Genomic DNA, 19,711 nt, shown 5'->3' with positions numbered 1-19,711 from the left:
TGGCTTTACGGCAGCGTGTGTTCGGAACATCTGAACTGCGTTCCTGCTCCGGGTTTTCTGGTTCTGGATCTTCTCGTCCCGACCGGATTCCACCTGGAAGGAAGTGACGTAGCCGTCTCTTTGATTTGTCTTCCGGGGGCTCGTCCACGCGACACGTGGGGGTGCACGCGCTCAGCGTGGAGATGACGAAGCGGCCGAACATCCTGGTTACAGGTGATGTTTCTGACCCGGTTCGGTTTCTGGGTCTGGACGGGTCCGAACTTCCTCTTTTAACCCTGAAATGTTTGGTGTTTCCGGCTCACGCGCCGCCAGCTTGTTGTGAGCCTCATCATCATCATCAAACCTGATCTGATCCACAGGAACTCCTGGAGTGGGAAAAACCACACTGGGGAAGGAGCTGGCCACGCGGACCGGACTGACCTTTGTCAACGTTGGAGACCTGGCAGAGGAAGGTGAGCTCACCTTCATCCTCCTCATCTTCCTAACCTTCATCCTCCTCATCTTCATCCTCCTCCTCGTCTTCCTCCTGATGATGATGATGGAAATCAGGAATTCTGTCTCCAGGTCAGCTGTATGACGGCTACGATGAAGAGTACCAGTGTCCGGTTCTGGACGAGGACCGGGTGAGTTCCAGTCTGATCCACCAGAGGTGAACACCTCACGGATCGAGACTCAGAGACACATTCCACAGGATGAAGAGTGGGTGGTGATGATGATGATGGTGATGATTGGTTGAAAAGTTTATTTGAACATAATGAAATCTAAAAACAAGAAAAAAAAGACAAAAAAAACAAAACATAGAAATGAAAGATGACAAAACGTTCAAAAGCAGTGGGTAGAAGCATCAGTTTATATGTAATCCCACCCCAGTGATGAGCAATTCAATGTCAATAACAATACTAACCCATAGCAATACTACAGTAGCAACACAGTATATTATTAATACCGATATAAAAATAACAATAATAATAATAATATCCTTTATATGTCGTAATCTATATGTATACATGAAGCAGTTACAGTAATGGAGCAATGCAGTCATAATACCAATCATAAAAACAATAGCAACAGTTATATCAACAATAATAACTGAACTACTCAGTGTATGTAATATGATGATGATGATGAACTTCTCCTGGATCCTGCAGGTGGTGGATGAGCTGGAGGACAAGATGGAGGAAGGTGGTGTGATTGTTGACTATCACGGCTGTGACCTGTTTCCTGAACGCTGGTTCCACATCGTCTTCGTCCTCCGGACGGACAACACTCAGCTCTACACCCGGCTGGAGAACAGGTAACCCACCTGGAGAACAGGTGCCAAAATTAAATTTATTTTCATTTTCCTTTGTGTGTAAATGAGGAACATGAGGAGGAGGAGGCGGTTAGACGAGCTCTCCTCAGCTCATCCTGTCAAGCTGACGTTAACGTCAGTAGAAAATAATCCTTGTTAGACACATGTACAGTCGTCCTCATATGTATTCATACCCTCCCATTAAAGAAAAGGCTGAATTTACACTCAAATAACTGGAGACTTAAAAAAGGAACAATAACTAAAAATTTGCACAAATATAATTTAGTAATATAAGACACTGTTTTTTCATTTAATTGAGTTAAATGAAGATAAAACAAACAAACAAACAAATGTGTCCTGGACAAATGAGAGACTTTTCTGTTGAACAGTGGGACAAAATACCTGTCAACAGGTGCAGAAGTCTGACTGAGAGGAACAGAAAACACCTGACTGGAGCGGAAACATTCAAGGATTGTTCAACTAAATATTAGTTTATGACTGATGGAATATGGAATAAATTATCTTATTTGTTTTCTTTTTTCAAAAAAATATTTCTGTTGAACCAGAATTAGAAAATATCATGATTTTCATAAATTTTTATTTATTATTACTTTAGTCAATTTCAGCTTATTTTACAGGCAGCTGTTTTTTTCCTTCTTTAATAAAAGGGTCTGAATAAATATGAGCACAACTGTATATACATAAAAATAAAAAAACGCTCTGGCTGGTGTGGTACCTACACCGGCGCTCTGCTGCTCATTCTTCTCTATCAGGAGAGCAATGAATTCTGGGATAGGAGAGGATGCATCTCTTGTATCCTTCGTTTTAAGCTAATCTGGAGCCAAACGAAATGCGGACTGGGAGGGCTGGAAGGAGCCTTTGAATTGGGACTCCACTTGGCGCCACGACGACGCATGCGGCCGACCAATCCGCAGAACCTGAACTGAGAAACAGCCGGAGTCTGGAGATGGAAAGGAAGTGAGGAAGCCCCAAACGTCTGAAACTGACTCCGTTTATATCGTCTCATCGAATTATGCATCACCAGGCTACTTTCCCCCAGAATCCCTTCCTGCTGTTGCCACGGCAACAGGACTGCTTTAGGCCTGGATGGTGTTTTTAATTCGTCTGTGTGAAGATAAATGTTCTGCTGCTCTGTGGGGAAGTCGCTGCTCTGCAGGGTCTCTCCATGTATGTGATTGGTCCGATGCTGCAGACTCCGCCCCTTTCATGTGAGAGCCGCTCTGATCCAGATGAAAACCCTGCGTTGGTTACCATTGGTTACCGAGTTGATAGTCGGTTTCTAGTTCCGCCTGTCAGGACGCTGGATGTCGGGGTGAGGTAACCAGGTTTGTTTATCCCACTTCCTGGTTCAGGACTCTGGAGAACAGGTAAACACACTCCAGTCAAACCAGTTTAACCAGAACCAAAGTGGGTGGACTTTACTCAGTATTTTAAGCTGAAGTAGCAGCATCAAGTTAACAACTTAAATGAACAAGAATCTCTATAAAACATAGAATTCCAATAACTTCCCAACTTGCTACTGCACGCACAGATCATGGAATGACAACTGAGGGGAAAACTGGAACACCTTCTGGCTTAATTTGGTGAGAAAAGTAGCGTGGCCTCGTCTTAGGTGGCCAAAAACACGCCTGACTGAAACTAAATCACATTAATTAACTCGCCACCAGGTGGCGTCAAACAACACCAACAGCAACAACCCACTCTGCGAAGGCCACCAGGTTCTGAAGTCCAGATGATGTCTGCTGTTTTTAGCTTTGCTGAACTGGCCCCAGTGGACAGGACCTTACTGGTGTGTGAACTGCTAACGGTGTGTGTGTCTCCTGTTTGATCGACAGGGGCTACACGGGAAAGAAGCTGCAGGACAACGTGCAGTGCGAGATCTTCCAGACCATCTACGAGGAGGCCATGGAGGCCTACAGCCAGGACATCGTCCACCAGCTGCCGAGCAACACACCCGAAGACCTGGAGAGGAACCTGGACCAGATGGTGCAGTGGACCGAACAGTGGATCAAAGACCACAACTAGAACCCGGATCACTGCTTCTGAAATGTTCCAGACGTTTCTGATGTCTCACAAACCGAACAAAGACGGTTTCTGGTCCCGTCAGAGGAAGTCTCTCCCGCTTCCAAAAACCTGATAAAACATTTAAAACACTTTTTTTCCTGTTCAGAGAAAATAAAATCTAATTTTTTTCTAAACTTTCATGTTCTGGAAATAGAAAAGAGTTAGAATGGATGGAGTCGGAGGTTCGAGGCCTGTCGCAGTTCTACTTCCTGGATGGAAAACTCACCTGTCCATGTCCATCTCTGTGGTGACAACCTGAATGCCCGAGCCTTCCTGCTTCCAGGCAGCGATACTAAGCTCCGCCCACCATGCAACACATCAGAGGGTCCACTCCTTTACTCCCAGCTGTGTGATGACCCCGGGAGGAGTGATGAGGAGGGGTTACATCAGGGGTGCCCAAACTCTTTCCCTCCAAGAACCAAACTGAAAATGATCCAGTGAGCCAAACGCTGCAGCTTTAAGGATGAAACACAAGTAAATGCATGGAGTTATTTTAATTATTGTCCAATAACTAATAGTGTATTCTTTCAGATCTGGACAGATAAAATGTTCCATAAATAATCAATGTAGCAATAGAAAAATAAAGCCACAGTTAAAAGGGCAAGAAACTATAATTACAGGCACTAAACGGGAACAAAGTGCAACATGTCAACAACAAGGAACCGTACATGTTGAACAAAACAAGTTGCTGATACTTAATGGGACACATGAAGTTGATCTTTGGACATTACCCGTCTCTCCATGTTGGGTCGCACCTGGCTCACTGACAAGGTGTGAGTCCGTCAGGATCCCTCTGAGTCTGGTCCTATTGGATTTCATGACACTGAAAGTATTTTCTTTTCTTCAAGCTCTATAGGGTATATAAACAACAACTAGCGGGCCAAAGGCAAAGTGGGCTCCACTTTGGGCACCCCTGGGTTAGATGGAGGGTAAGGTGTTTGTAGGTGGAAACCGGCTTCACCAAAACAGAAGAGACAAGGATCATTCATTTATAAAGGAAAAAATGATAATAAAGATATAACTTTGTTCATATTTCTTTCAGGTTATCTGTAAAGTCTAACGGTGTGCATTGCAGGTCAGTTATTTATACTGAAACAACAAACTTCCTGTCTGGAGCGTCTGAATAGAAACATTCAGTCGAATATGGTTTTAGGAATCATAATGTGAATTTATCAACTGAACTTAAACACATCAACAATATTTTATCATGTTGGAACTTTTAAGTTATCTATAAACTGATTGACTGCTTGGTTCCACCCATGTGACTAAAATGGGCGTTCCCACGCGGAAACTCCGCCCACCCGGCTGCCCCCGGGTCACCTTGGTTGTAAATGGTGCGAACCCAGTCTGTCCAGTTAACTGTGGGTCAAGTCCAGCTGTTGTACTGGTTGTGGTGGAGCAAACAGGAAGAAATTAGCAAAAGAACACTGATATTATATATATATATATATATATATATATATATATATATATATATATATATATATATATATTTTATTTCATGTCTGTAATCTTTAAGAGCCGGGTTTATTTGACCCGTTTGGCTTTCCGTAGTTCCAAAGTAGTCCTGTTTGCAGAGATGTGACGTGGGCAGGCAGGTGTAGGCGACAACAGGTAGAAAACACCTGGCGCTCCATCAACAGGAGCTCATAAGAAAGGCTGCGCTTCCAGATCCAGTCGGAACCGATCCAGAACCAGAGTCCAGGTAAGTCTGGACCGAACCGGAGGATGCAGATATAAACAGTCCCACCGCGCGGATTAAATAAATAAATAAATAAAATCTACCTGGAGGCGGGAGGATAAATCACTCATGACTGACGTCAGAAGTCACGTGACGTCTCCAGCCCGTTTCCGGTTTCCTGGAACAGCTGTTTGAAGTATTTGACACGTTTTCCAGGTGTTTGTGGAAACTCCGACTGGTTTTAACCCGGTTTGGTAGACCGAACTGAACCTTTTTCCGGATTAAGTCGGTTCGGGTCTCGGTTCGGCTCCGGTCGGACTCAGCTGGAAGGAGGTCAGATGGGTAAGAAGCTGAGAGGATTAAGAGAGAAAATCAGCTGCTTGGTGTTTACAGCAGTTTATCTGACCCGATCAGAACTTTAATAACTGGTTCTGATCCAGATCTATCACCCTGGACCAGAACCGTTCTGGTCAGAGAAACATGATGGTTTTTATTTTTCTGGTTTAAACTTTAATCTGATTAAACTCAGTTTTATTTATTCAACGTTAATTTAAATAAAAATGATCTCATTCATCAGACGGAACCAGTTCAATCTGATTGATTTGGATCCGATCAGAACCCATCGATCACATCATGCAACTTGGTTCCTTTAATTTATATATTATACAGGTTTATAATAACTTATTTAAAACATAAAAGTCACAACAGAGCCGATAAAACCAACAGTCAGGACCATAACCGGGAAACAAAACCTCCATCAGGACCAGAACCAGGAAGGAAAACCTCTATTAGAACCAGAACCAGGGAGGAAAACCTCCATCAGGACCAGAACCAGGGAGGAAAACCTCCATCAGGACCAGAACCAGGAAGGAAAACCTCCATCAGGACCAGAACCAGGAGGGAAAACCTCCATCAGGACCAGAACCAGGGACGAAAACCTCCATCAGGACCAGAACCAGGGAGGAAAACCTCCATCAGGACCAGAACCAGGAAGGAAAACCTCCATCAGGACCAGAACCAGGAAGGAAAACCTCCATCAGGACCAGAAGCAGGGAGGAAAACCTCCATCAGGACCAGAAGCAGGGAGGAAAACCTCCATCAGGACCAGAAGCAGGGAGGAAAACCTCCATCAGGACCAGAACCAGGAAGGAAAACCTCCATCAGGACCAGAAGCAGGGAGGAAAACCTCCATCCGGACCAGAACCGGGACCGACCTCTGAATTCAAAGTGACTTCCTGTTAGATTGCCGGTCATGTGACCTAGGCTCCTTCCTTCTCCGCCAGGTGTGTTTTAGTTTAAAACCAGGAGGATCCAAACTGAACGCGATGAAGGTGTTTTCATCTTCATCTCTGCTACAGGAAGCAGCGAGGATGCCGCAGCCCAGGTTGTTGCTGGTGGTTACGGGAGATGACTTCGGCTACTGTCCCAGGAGGAACCAGGGAATCGTGGATTGTTTCCAGGCTGGAGGAATTTCCAACGTTTCCCTGCTGGTGAACGCTGCAGCTGCCAAAGAGGCAGCGGATCTGGCTAAAAGGTGGGCCGGAGTGCCGAGATCAGGAATTCTGGTTACACATCAGATGTTTCAGCTGAAACTGTGTCATGAAACTTCTTCTCTTGTTCTTCCTGAATCAGACACCAGATTCCAATCGGCCTCCACGCCAACCTCTCGGAGGGGATCCCGGTGTGCCAGACCCCCCAGCAGGTCTCCACCCTGGTCAACCAGCAAGGCTTCTTCCATGGGAAGATGGGCTTCCGCCAGGCCCTGGACAGGGGTCATCTCGACATGAAACAGGTCCGACATTAATCAAGTCTGGAAATAACATGAAGGATCAGGATTGGGAATCAGGTCAGGAATAACGTGGAGGATCTAGTTTGGGAATCTGGTCTGAGAATAACTTGGAGGATCAGGTTTGGGAATCTGGTCTGAGAATAACTTGGAGGATCAGGTTTGGGAATCAGGTCAGGAATAACGTGGAGGATCGGTTCTTCAGCCGATCGACTGATTTGTTCTGTTTTTGCTTCCAGGTGGACGAAGAGCTGAGGGCTCAGGTCCGGAAGTTCCTGGAACTGACGGGTCACCTTCCTCACCACATGGACGGACACCAGCATGTTCACATCCTGCCAGGTTGGAAAATACAGATCCAGTCTATCAATAATCAATTCTGATTTTCTTCTATAAGACTGATGATAATAATAATAATAATAATAATAATAATAATAAAAAAAACAAAACTTCCTGTTGGTGAAAATCATCATGTTCCTCTAAGAAGTTCCGGAACCAGAGCCAGGTTCTGATCCGGGTCCAGGTTGGTTCCTGGTTTCAGTTATTGATGATGACTGGTTAATCTGTGTTTATCACGCAGAGGTCCGTCAGGTGTTTGCTAAGGTCCTCTCCGATCTCCAGATCCCGTTTACTCGGCTTCCCGTTGAACCGGGTCTGTGCAGCTGCCCGGGTCTGCCGGACCACCTCCGCAGGTTCTACAAGCAGGTGGAGAAAGACGCTCTGGACTCGGTTCCTGTCTTCCAACAGCACGGACTCAGGTAGGTTTCACCAGGACTTATTAGATCTGACAGAACCTCACCAGAACCGGACCTTTACCAGCTAGAGGAACCTTTCCTTACTCCTCTCCTTCATCCTGGAACAGGAACCAGATCCAAACCCACCTCGATCCTTTCAGGAGAATTTAAAGTTATTCTAAAGAACTAAATATCTTCAACTTAATTGTTTTTACACCATTCATTCATTCCTGATTGATGTTCTGTTCAGGACTGCATTAGAACCGGATCTGGGATGTATTAGAGCCTGATCGGGACTGCATTAGAACCGGATCTGGGATGTATTAGAGCCTGATCGGGACTGCATTAGAACCGGATCTGGGATGTATTAGAGCCTGATCGGGACTGCATTAGAACCGGATCTGGGATGTATTAGAGCCTGATCGGGACTGCATTAGAACCGGATCTGGGATGTATTAGAGCCTGATCGGGACTGCATTAGAACCGGATCTGGGATGTATTAGAGCCTGATCGGGACTGCATTAGAACCGGATCTGGGATGTATTAGAGCCTGTTCGGGACTGCATTAGAACCGGATCTGGGATGTATTAGAGCCTGATCGGGACTGCATTAGAACCGGATCTGGGATGTATTAGAGCCTGATCGGGACTGCATTAGAACCGGATCTGGGATGTATTAGAGCCTGATCGGGACTGCATTAGAACCGGATCTGGGATGTATTAGAGCCTGATCGGGACTGCATTAGAACCGGATCTGGGATGTATTAGAGCCTGATCGGGACTGCATTAGAACCGGATCTGGGATGTATTAGAGCCTGTTCGGGACTGCATTAGAACCGGATCTGGGATGTATTAGAGCCTGATCGGGACTGCATTAGAACCGGATCTGGGATGTATTAGAGCCTGATCGGGACTGCATTAGAACCGGATCTGGGATGTATTAGAGCCTGATCGGGACTGCATTAGAACCGGATCTGGGATGTATTAGAGCCTGATCGGGACTGCATTAGAACCGGATCTGGGATGTATTAGAGCCTGATCGGGACTGCATTAGAACCGGATCTGGGATGTATTAGAGCCTGATCGGGACTGCATTAGAACCGGATCTGGGATGTATTAGAGCCTGATCGGGACTGCATTAGAACCGGATCTGGGATGTATTAGAGCCTGATCGGGACTGCATTAGAACCGGATCTGGGATGTATTAGAGCCTGATCGGGACTGCATTAGAACCGGATCTGGGATGTATTAGAGCCTGATCGGGACTGCATTAGAACCGGATCTGGGATGTATTAGAGCCTGATCGGGACTGCATTAGAACCGGATCTGGGATGTATTAGAGCCTGATCGGGACTGCATTAGAACCGGATCTGGGATGTATTAGAGCCTGATCGGGACTGCATTAGAACCGGATCTGGGATGTATTAGAGCCTGATCGGGACTGCATTAGAACCGGATCTGGGATGTATTAGAGCCTGATCGGGACTGCATTAGAACCGGATCTGGGATGTATTAGAGCCTGTTCGGGACTGCATTAGAACCGGATCTGGGATGTATTAGAGCCTGATCGGGACTGCATTAGAACCGGATCTGGGATGTATTAGAGCCTGATCGGGACTGCATTAGAACCGGATCTGGGATGTATTAGAGCCTGATCGGGACTGCATTAGAACCGGATCTGGGATGTATTAGAGCCTGATCGGGACTGCATTAGAACCGGATCTGGGATGTATTAGAGCCTGATCGGGACTGCATTAGAACCGGATCTGGGATGTATTAGAGCCTGATCGGGACTGCATTAGAACCGGATCTGGGATGTATTAGAGCCTGTTCGGGACTGCATTAGAACCGGATCTGGGATGTATTAGAGCCTGATCGGGACTGCATTAGAACCGGATCTGGGATGTATTAGAGCCTGATCGGGACTGCATTAGAACCGGATCTGGGATGTATTAGAGCCTGATCGGGACTGCATTAGAACCGGATCTGGGATGTATTAGAGCCTGATCGGGACTGCATTAGAACCGGATCTGGGATGTATTAGAGCCTGATCGGGACTGCATTAGAACCGGATCTGGGATGTATTAGAGCCTGATCTGGGCCATATTAGAGCCTGATCAGGGCCATATCAGAGAAGCAAACATTGATCAGGATCTTTGTGATGTCCACAGGTGGCCAGATGTGTACCTGGGACTGAGTACCATGGGTCAGAACATGTCCGTCTCCAGCCTGCACCGGGCCCTCCGGTATGCCCTGGCTGCAGAGTCCTCAGGCAGCATCTCCAGGAGAGCTTCTGGCTGCGGTCAGCCTGCGGTCACTGCAGAGCTCATGGTTCATCCGGGTTACCCCAGTCATCCCCAGGAAGGCGGCTGCGGTCAGGGTCCCGATGAATTCTCCCAGTCGGCCGACAGACTGCATGAACTGAGCGTGCTCAGTGACCCTTCGTTGCTGGCCCTTTACAGCCAGGAGAGAGTGCAGCTGTGTGGATTTAAAGACCTCTGATGGCGGCTGCATCGGCTAGAAAACATTTTAACGGTGACGAATGAATCTGTACTTAAGTTTTCTGTCCATCCGATACCATCCTGATATCGACCCGATACGTCCTGATATTAGCTAAAGACCGTCCTGATATCGGCCCAATATCGTCCTGATATCGACCCGATACGTCCTGATATCAGCTCGATATCGTCCTGATATCAGCTCAATATCGTCCTGATATTGACCCGATAACATCTCGATATCAACCAGACGCCATATCAAACTTTAAAAGTAATTTAGTTTCCGAAATTCTGCGTATTTAGGGGCGTGTCTTTTTGATTGACAGGTACCCGATTTCCCGCTTTAAGTCAGGAGAACGTAGAACAACCACGTTTTTCAGCTGGTTAACAACGTGACTCAGCTTTAGCCCGCTTACCTCCGTTAGCTGGTTAGCTCCTGTTATCTCCGGGTTAGCTCGGTTAGCTCTTAGCTACAGAAAGCTCGGAGTTCGCTCGATGTCAATCATCCACCATGACGCTCACAGCCCCCCTCTCAGCTCCACCTCTCTGCCCATATTGGTATTTTCCGGGCGAGACGACGCACATGCCCCTGGCAAGATGGTGATGGTAGGAACCGCCCACCGAGCTTCAATTCAGCTCTTCAGAAACCTATGGGTGACGTCATGGAGGCTCCGCTCATCTTTTATATACAGTCTATGCTGTGAACACACTAAAACAGGAAGTGATGTCAGAAGTAACAGCCGTGACATCATATGCTCAGGTGGTCATGGAAAATGCATACTTTAGGAAACACGTTTTATGATTTCTGTGTTACATTCTGACCGTGTGGTTGGATGGTTGCTATGGACACCTCAGAGAGACATCTACATCCTCTGACGTGACGTAGCGGTAACTAAATAAATACGTAAACCAGTATTTACTGTGTGGTTTTTCATGACTCGCCATCGCTTGGTTTATTTGTTTCTCCTGGACAGACCACTGCAGCCTTTCAGCAAGGTCATTGGCTCCAGGTTGATTAAAGGGTTCCATGCTCTGGTCCTCCAGGGCAACAATCCTGTAGGTTTTCCATGTATCCCTGCTCCAACACACCTGACTGAAACTAATCAGTCATAGCAGGGAAATATGGAAAACCTGCAGGACCGACTTTGGGCAAGCCGGACCTAAAACCAGGTAAGGGGTCCTGAGAACCAGGACTGGGAAACACTGGCTACACCGTCCCCATCAGGATATGGGTACGGCTATGAAGAATTCTGCAGTTAAACTGGGTGCAATGGTTAAACTGGTTTGGTTTTCAGCTGAACTGAAGCAGGCAGACATGGAGGCCAAATGGTCAGCCATCTTTATTATGAAACACCGGGACCAGATCAAACAGCCGTTACATGGTGGTTTTTGGCCACTGCAGTCCCTTTCCGTGTCTGGACTCTATCCAGCTGCCTCTCCGGGTTTTTCCGACCATCTCCAGGAGCCGAGCTTCGTTCAAGCTGAAGGCATCCATCTCCTTACCCCTCCCGCCCCCCTCCCCCGCTGCAGCTCTATCATGTCTGGATGGTTCAGGTTACATGCAGAAAGATTTCCATTAATCCACATTTTCCCAAATTTACATCCCAGAAAGGTTAAAATGAAAAAGGTGTCATGCAGTGAAGAAGCTGCGGCGCATCAGAAAGCCACAGCATCTGTAAACAGGTGTGTTTGTGTTCCAGGTGTGGAAGAAACCAGCTGTGCTAACAGATAAAACAGTGAAGATGAGGTTTACCTCCATGACCCGCCTACAGCTTCTCTTCTGTCACTTTTATTTCATTTCTAATCATTTCATGTTTTTTATGGGACAAAAAAAAAAAAAAAAAAAAAAAAAAGAAAAGTCAAATAAGGACACGTGTCTACATGAGACATCTTAAAAAGAGAGAAGAAGCCAGAAGATACAGGACTGAATATTTCCATCTAACTGAATGTGTACCCTTAGCTTCTCTTTTCCTTTTTCACCTGAACAAACAGTAGAAAGTTAGAAATGCTCTGAAGGTTTATTCTGAGGAGGAGGAAGAGGCTGCCTGATCCACAGAGAGTCCTGGATGGGAGCGAGGCGGCTCCGGGGCTGCAGGGAGGAGCGGTGAGGGAAACGGGGGAGGACAGTGATGGAGGAGGGGGGTAGGGGCGGAGGGGGGAGGGGGATCAGGAAAGAGGATCATGGGGTGGGGCTAAGCGCTCGTCATGTGATCAGTCCATTGGCCGCTTTTCTCCGTGTTTCTTTGTAAACTCTTCGGCGTTCTTAAGGAATTTTTTTCGGTCCTTTGAGTATTCTTCTGCCAGGTCGGCCCGGAGAGGATGCTCAGGTTGGGGGTCGTTGACCAGCGCGATGAGGGACTGGATCACTGGGGGAGACACGGAAACCATCATCATCATCATCACCTTACAGGAAGAGTAACTGCATTTCACAAAGCTCTGCTACGCCAGGGATCCCCAGTCCTGGTCCTCGAGGACCGGTGTCCTGCAGGTTTTCCATGTGTCCCTGCTGCAACACACCTGATTCAGCAGAACATGCCTAGAGTCTGAGTCTGAGTCAGGTGTGTTGCAGCATGAACACTTGGAAAACCTGCGGGACACCGATCCTCAAGGACCAGGGTATCAGGGGATCCCTGCACTACACAAATGCTGACGTACGGAGACGTTAACATCTGCATGACCTACCGTACGCAGACGCCCCCTGTACGTAGAAGCTACAGCACACAGACAATGCCATGTGCAGACGTTACCGCACGCAGACGCCCCCGTACGCAGACGTTACCGCACGCAGACGCCCCCGTACGCAGACGTTACCGCACGCAGACGCCCCCGCACGCAGACGCCCCCGTACGCAGACGTTACCACACGCAGACGCCCCCGTACGCAGACGTTACCGCACGCAGACGCCCCCGTACGCAGACGCCCCCGTACGCAGACGTTACCGCACGCAGACGCCCCCGTACGCAGACGCCCCCGTACGCAGACGTTACCGCACGCAGACGCCCCCGTAGGCAGACGTTACCGCACGCAGACGCCCCCGTAGGAAGACGTTACCGCACGCAGACGCCCCCGTAGGCAGACGTTACCGCACGCAGACGCCCCCGTAGGAAGACGTTACCGCACGCAGACGCCCCTGTAGGAAGACGTTACCGCACGCAGACGCCCCCGTAGGAAGACGTTACCGCACGCAGACGCCCCCGTAGGAAGACGTTACCACACGCAGACGCCCCCGTACGCAGACGTTACCGCACGCAGACGCCCCCGTAGGAAGACGTTACCGCACGCAGACGCCCCCGTAGGAAGACGTTACCGCACGCAGACGCCCCCGTAGGCAGACGTTACCGCACGCAGACGCCCCCGTAGGCAGACGTTACCGCACGCAGACGCCCCCGTAGGCAGACGTTACCGCACGCAGACGCCCCCGTAGGCAGACGTTACCGCACGCAGACGCCCCCGTAGGCAGACGTTACCGCACGCAGACGCCCCCGTAGGCAGACGTTACCGCACGCAGACGCCCCCGTACGCAGACGCCCCCGTACGCAGACGTTACCGCACGCAGACGCCCCCGTAGGCAGACGTTACCGCACGCAGACGTTACCGCACGCAGACGCCCCCGTAGGCAGACGTTACCGCACGCAGACGCCCCCGTAGGCAGACGTTACCGCACGCAGACGCCCCCGTAGGCAGACGTTACCGCACGCAGACGCCCCCGTAGGCAGACGTTACCGCACGCAGACGCCCCCGTAGGCAGACGTTACCGCACGCAGACGCCCCCGTAGGAAGACGTTACCGCACGCAGACGCCCCCGTAGGCAGACGTTACCGCACGCAGACGCCCCCGTAGGCAGACGTTACCGCACGCAGACGCCCCCGTAGGCAGACGTTACCGCACGCAGACGCCCCCGTAGGAAGACGTTACCGCACGCAGACGCCCCCGTAGGAAGACGTTACCGCACGCAGACGCCCCCGTAGGAAGACGTTACCGCACGCAGACGCCCCCGTAGGCAGACGTTACCGCACGCAGACGCCCCCGTAGGCAGACGTTACCGCACGCAGACGCCCCCGTAGGCAGACGTTACCGCACGCAGACGCCCCCGTAGGCAGACGTTACCGCACGCAGACGCCCCCGTACGCAGACGCCCCCGTACGCAGACGTTACCGCACGCAGACGCCCCCGTAGGCAGACGTTACCGCACGCAGACGTTACCGCACGCAGACGCCCCCGTAGGCAGACGTTACCGCACGCAGACGCCCCCGTAGGCAGACGTTACCGCACGCAGACGCCCCCGTAGGCAGACGTTACCGCACGCAGACGCCCCCGTAGGCAGACGTTACCGCACGCAGACGCCCCCGTAGGCAGACGTTACCGCACGCAGACGCCCCCGTAGGCAGACGTTACCGCACGCAGACGCTACAGCACGCAGTCGCCGCCACCGCACGCAGACGCCCCCGTACGCAGACGCCACCGCATGCGGGAGCCTAATTCCAGCTCCAGTACGGTACGGAGTTAGAGTACCCAGACAGCTGTTTTACATTTCATGGCCTGGTTTGTTGTTAGAAAGGTTGTGGATCTGGAAAACCAGTTGGTTAAACTAATCAATGATCAGCTGATCGGAATTACCCACCTTGGTCAGTTTTGGTGGCTGGTTTCCAGTTCTCTGCACTGATCACAGGTAAGCACACCTGGCCCTTCTCATCGATGTTGGGGTGATAGATCTTTGTCTTGAATGTGATTTTGGGAGGCTTGAAGGGATACTCGGTGGGGAAGATGATTTCAATCCTGAATGCACCTTTGTCGTACGGGGGATTGTCCTGGAAGTCAACAGGAGAGGTCAGTACAGCAGGCTGGAGGTTTGTAGGGTCGGGTAAGTACAGAACAGATACTCACAGGAACGATGAGGCCTTGCCATGACAAAAGGTTTGATTCCTCCACCTGAATGTTTCTGAAGTTTTTCATCCCAGACCTGCGAATCTCCTCCAGCTCCTACAACAACAAAAACCCGAAGAAGTGAGCTGACCACAGGGGAAGAGTTACCTTCATGCTGGATTCAACGAGTCTAAGGAACAAAGCTCCCATGGACGGAGGTCGCAGCAGGGAAAGCTCATCATGTTGCTTCCTGAATGTCTGATTAATTAACTCTTTGGTTTCTATCTGACATCCATTACACACCTGATTGTTTTCAACCAATCAAGAATGAACGATGTTTATCATCAGCTGGATTCAAGCAGAGCATGCTCAATTCTGCAGGATACTGGTTAGACCTGCAGGATACTGGTTAGACCTGCAGGATATTGGCCCTCCAGGACTGAACTCAGAAATGTGGGTTATAAAACAGGATCCAGTATGAGATCCTACAGTCCAGACGTCGCTAACAAACACCGGGAATAACTTTAATCCCACCTAGATTTACTTTATTCGATCCCAGGATTAGTAGACTCGTTTCTGGGATCACTTTACACCTTCCTAAAGCTGCTTCACTAATTCCTACGATTACTCGGTTCCTAGATTCATGTGGCCCTGATGCTTACAAGTTAGTCCTGAACAAGAGTCCTGTTCAGGGATTCAGTTCTCTCGTCTTGGCACAGTTAGTCCTGATTTGAGCTGCTGAGAGGACAAGTGATGCATCAGGTGTCGGACTGGTTTATTCTGGGAAACCAGAGGTTAAGAAACGTAAACAACCAGATGTTTACTTCCAGAGTCCACCAGTTTGGTTCTGGTCAAACTGGTGTAAACAAGGACTAGGTCATCAGGAGGTACTGAGGTTCTGAGACTGTAGAAAAGAACCAGAAGCGTGTTTGTCTGAAAGCAGCGAATCAACATTCATTCTTTCATTTCTATACTGCTGGGTTTATTCAGGGTTTCAGGAGGGTGAAGTCTACCCCAGCAACTAGCAGCTGAGCAGCAGGAACGCCTGGTCTCATGTTTACATGGTGAGAAGATGCTAACGCCACACAGAAAGACCCCTGTGTCCTGATGGGTGGTTGTTCATCCATCCATCCATCCATCCATGCCTCCATCCATCCACCTATACATCTATCCCTCCATCAGCCATCCCTCCATCCACCCGTCCATCCATTTATACATCCCTCCTTCCCTCCATCCGTCCATCCACCCGTCCTTCCCTCCTTCCATCCATCCACCCGTCCATCCCTCCATTCTACTATTGGTCCATGAACTGGGATAGGCTGGAATAAAGTAAAAACGGGAAGTTGTGGTAATCCCTGCACTCCAAGCGTGCAGCAATCCAGCAGGTGGATACGAGGAGATAAATTTCTCCATCTGATCAGCATTCATGTGTTCCAGATGTTCTGCTATGTCGTCTCCAAATGGGAATTTAGCTGTAAAATGTGTTAAATCTGACATTGGCGACAGTCGCATGTTTATTTATTCAGAAATTATGTAAATAATGCAGATTTAACAGTAATTTCCTAAGAGTTCACATGAAAATAATAATTCCGAATGAACGTTTACATGAAACATGTCCTCATTTAATTCCTCTTCAGAGGTGGGTTGGGAAGGGTTCCAATTGGACGTATGACGTATACCAGAAATAAACAAAGTTGGCTCCCTGCTTCTCGTCTTTTCAGTCGTAACGAGTAAAAACTACATAATAAGTACCAGTTTTGCTGCTATTTTTTATTATAAATGTGAAGTAGCAGCTCAACACCAGCATACTACTTCACTTTCTGCAGCAACTGAGAAGGAGAAGAAAGATAGACCACCGAACACGGCAGGTAAAACAACGAGGGTCATCAGGACAGGACAAGGTAACGAGCATGCTCAGAACGACCGGAGTTAACTAAGAGCAGAATGAAGGTTTACATGACAGAGGAATTAAATAGATCGGAATTAAAATGTGAATAAACCAGCCGCTTACATCGGAATTAAGTTTAATTCTGAATAGAAATTTGCATCAGGAATGCAGTGTTTAGATAGTCGTTTTTCATCAGTTTAAGCGGAATGAACTTTTATTCGGAATAAAACAGGAACTAAAACTCCCATGTAAACGTAGCAAGTGTTCCCTCATACTCGGGGTGTAAAATCTCCACTTCAGCAACACCGAACTTCCCAAAAACAGATCTGGTCTGTTTTCAAAATTGTTTTATACAACAGTTATTGATCTGTCATTCACATTATGAAACCCTAACATTGATATTCCACTAATATGTCAATAAAAGCCTGGATGAATTCCAGTGTTCAGGTTTTTTTTCATGCAAATTAATGCAGATTAGCGTATTTTTGGCTAATCCCTCATTTGCATATTGAAACAAGTTTTATAGGTTTAATAAGGTTTTAATTTGGAGAATAAAACCTGATCCTGATTTGCATTAAAACAGAAACATTCTGGTCCAGTTTGTCTTAAACCACCAGACTGGAACCGGACCAACCAGGACCGGATCGGGATCAGGGTTAGTAGAAAGAACACCACTGTGGACTTTACCTGGAGACAACACACCTGTCTGCTGAACAATAGGGACATGTCATGTGACCCAACCTGCACAACCCAGAAACTTCCTGGTTTCTGGTTCCGTGTCACGCGGCTAAGCTAACATGCTAACAGCGTTAAAAACACTAGCCGGGTTTAAGTGTCGCTTCCGTGTCTGTGGTTGGACTTTAGTCTTGTCGGTCTCCACTCTCAGACACCGGAACATATTTTTTAACTGATAAAAACCTCGTTCTGGGGAACATTTTAGGGGCTCATCCTGCTGAAAAACGGGACAACAAACCGGATCAACCCGTTTGCGCAGCGACGACTTCAGAAAACGAAACCGAACCTGCTGCGCGTCAGAATCAGCTTTTAATGAGTGTTTATCTGGACTTGGACCTACACTACCCCACCCATATCCCAAACCCCGAGCTTCAGGAGCGATTTGTGGGAGTTAAACTCTCTGGTAGCCGAAACGCAACTAAAACCTGACGTTAGCATCTTAGCTTAGCATCATAGCTCCCGAACCGAGAAAACCTTCACCACCGACCTAATCTGATCACTTCCAGACTCCCTCGCTTAGTCACACCTCTGATGTTAAAAAGACGTGTAGATCTGACTGGAAACAGAACCGTGAGCCCCCCCAGCGGGGTCCAGAGGCTGGTCTGGATGTCCTGGCCTGACCTGCCGGCGCGGAGCCGCCTGATCCGGCTCGGCTCGTCGGCCGGCACTGACCTCCCATTTTCATACAATCTGGAGCCTTAAACCGGATTTAAACCCCTTTTCACACCACGACAACATTCTACAATGTCTTAGACACAAAATGAGCGCGTGTTCTAGTCAACAGGGAGTCGATTTAAACGTAAAAAATAGTCCGAACATGACGGAACCGAGACATTTACCTTGGCCAGCCTCCTGCTCGCCGCCATCTTCAATTCTGTGTGTTCCCAGAATGCCGCGCGGCGAAAACGGGTCTGATGGAGAGGAGCCGCGCGCGGTGAGGTTGCGCGAGCGTTTCCAATAACAGCTATCAGTTACGGTTTCATTTCTACCAAAGTTGCTCAATCCAGTCTGACAAGAACTGCAGTCCAGCAGCTTCTCCGTGTTTCCACACACTTTACGCTAATTAACAGTCTAGGAATGTGATTGGTAGATGGGTCTGGTTAATTTATTCAGGTGTGTTGGAGCGGAAAACACTGAAAATCTACTGAACTGTGGCCTTCGTAGGACCAGGTTGAAAAACCCTGATTTAGACTGACCTGTAAAACCCCCAGAGATCAAGAAGTATGGTTTTTATCAGAATTAGTCTGGTCCAGAACAGGAGCGACAACCAAAACTAGAACCAAATTAAAACCAGAACCAGAACTACAACCACAGCCAAAACCAGAACAACAAGAATTAAGACCCAAACCAAAACTACAACCAAAACCAGAACCAGAACTACAAACACAGCCAAAACCAGAACAACAAGAAGTAAGACCCAAACCAGAACTAAACCAGAACCAAAGCCAGAGCCAAAACTGGAACTAAAGAAAGAAAGAAAATATCAGAATTGAACCAAAATCAAACTTGATATAAACTTGATAAAAAATCTTTAACTGGCCACTTCATACAGAAAGTAAATACATCCTGGATGGAATACATATACATCCATCCAGGATCCAGACCATGTTGGTTCAGTTCAGACCAGGATGGTCCAGGTTTTTATGTAAGGCTTCAAACTAGAGATGACGCAAAGTTAGAGAAGAAACTGTCGTCATGGTAATGACTCCATCCACCCGCCATCCAGCCTGTCGACCTCATTCTCCGCCTCGTTTCCACGGATGCACCTCTGAATTCAAACTGATGACATCACATAGTTTATCTGCATTGTTCTGCCTAAACATGTATATTTTACATTTTATTCATGTCATCAGTGTAACACAGTAGTGTAAAAATTAGTATTTTTACACTGCTGATATTGAAGGTTTTGTAATTTTCATCATAGATAAAACATAAACCCAGGAAATCACAAAGTATAAGCTTTAAATATGTCATTAGTATTTTATTGCATGAAATGAATGTATTATCACACCAGTTCACCACAATTCAGCCTCTCACAGATCAGTTAGTTAATCTGTAAGAAGTTTTCCAATCCTCCACTCATTATTAATTAAACTTATCTGAACCCGTTACCTGTACGGAAGACGCCTGTTCACCACTAAATCAGACTCCAGC

The 19,711-nt window shown here is 47.9% G+C and overlaps 3 protein-coding genes across 5 annotated transcripts; 2 read left to right on the top strand and 1 right to left on the bottom strand.

Moving 5' to 3' along the window:
* Positions 1-3: 3 nt before the first annotated feature.
* ak6 (adenylate kinase 6) lies at positions 4-4,248 on the top strand. Of its 2 annotated transcripts, none has more exons than XM_079251562.1 (5): positions 4-213; positions 360-452; positions 550-623; positions 1,149-1,294; positions 3,148-4,248. In XM_079251562.1, exons 1-5 carry the CDS (start codon positions 183-185, stop codon positions 3,335-3,337), a joined length of 534 nt encoding a protein of 177 aa, XP_079107688.1. In that variant the 5' UTR covers positions 4-182; the 3' UTR covers positions 3,338-4,248. The 2 variants fall into 2 exon arrangements, with proteins under 2 accessions (XP_079107688.1, XP_079107689.1); XM_079251563.1 differs by having other exon boundaries at positions 6-213; positions 565-623.
* A 711-nt stretch (positions 4,249-4,959) lies between these two features.
* ydjc (YdjC chitooligosaccharide deacetylase homolog) lies at positions 4,960-10,862 on the top strand. Of its 2 annotated transcripts, none has more exons than XM_079251586.1 (6): positions 4,960-5,081; positions 6,416-6,591; positions 6,690-6,849; positions 7,083-7,182; positions 7,421-7,598; positions 9,745-10,862. In XM_079251586.1, exons 2-6 carry the CDS (start codon positions 6,428-6,430, stop codon positions 10,073-10,075), a joined length of 933 nt encoding a protein of 310 aa, XP_079107712.1. In that variant the 5' UTR covers positions 4,960-5,081; positions 6,416-6,427; the 3' UTR covers positions 10,076-10,862. The 2 variants fall into 2 exon arrangements, with proteins under 2 accessions (XP_079107712.1, XP_079107711.1); XM_079251585.1 differs by lacking the exon at positions 4,960-5,081 and adding an exon at positions 5,263-5,399.
* Positions 10,863-11,599: 737 nt separating this feature from the next.
* LOC306764656 (ubiquitin-conjugating enzyme E2 L3) lies at positions 11,600-18,451 on the bottom strand. The gene is made up of 4 exons (XM_079251854.1): positions 18,397-18,451; positions 14,956-15,051; positions 14,693-14,879; positions 11,600-12,437 (listed from the first exon to the last, which is right to left on the bottom strand). The coding sequence occupies exons 1-4, from the start codon at positions 18,421-18,423 to the stop codon at positions 12,283-12,285; spliced, it is 465 nt and encodes a 154-aa protein (XP_079107980.1). The 5' UTR covers positions 18,424-18,451; the 3' UTR covers positions 11,600-12,282.
* Positions 18,452-19,711: the final 1,260 nt, after the last annotated feature.

This window comes from Telmatherina bonti (assembly GCF_933228915.1).
Source record: "Telmatherina bonti genome assembly, chromosome: 13".
Classification (NCBI taxonomy): Eukaryota; Metazoa; Chordata; class Actinopteri; order Atheriniformes; family Telmatherinidae; genus Telmatherina; species Telmatherina bonti.
Note: the sequence above shows the minus strand (reverse complement) of the source record. Positions and strands in the feature narration are given on the sequence as shown.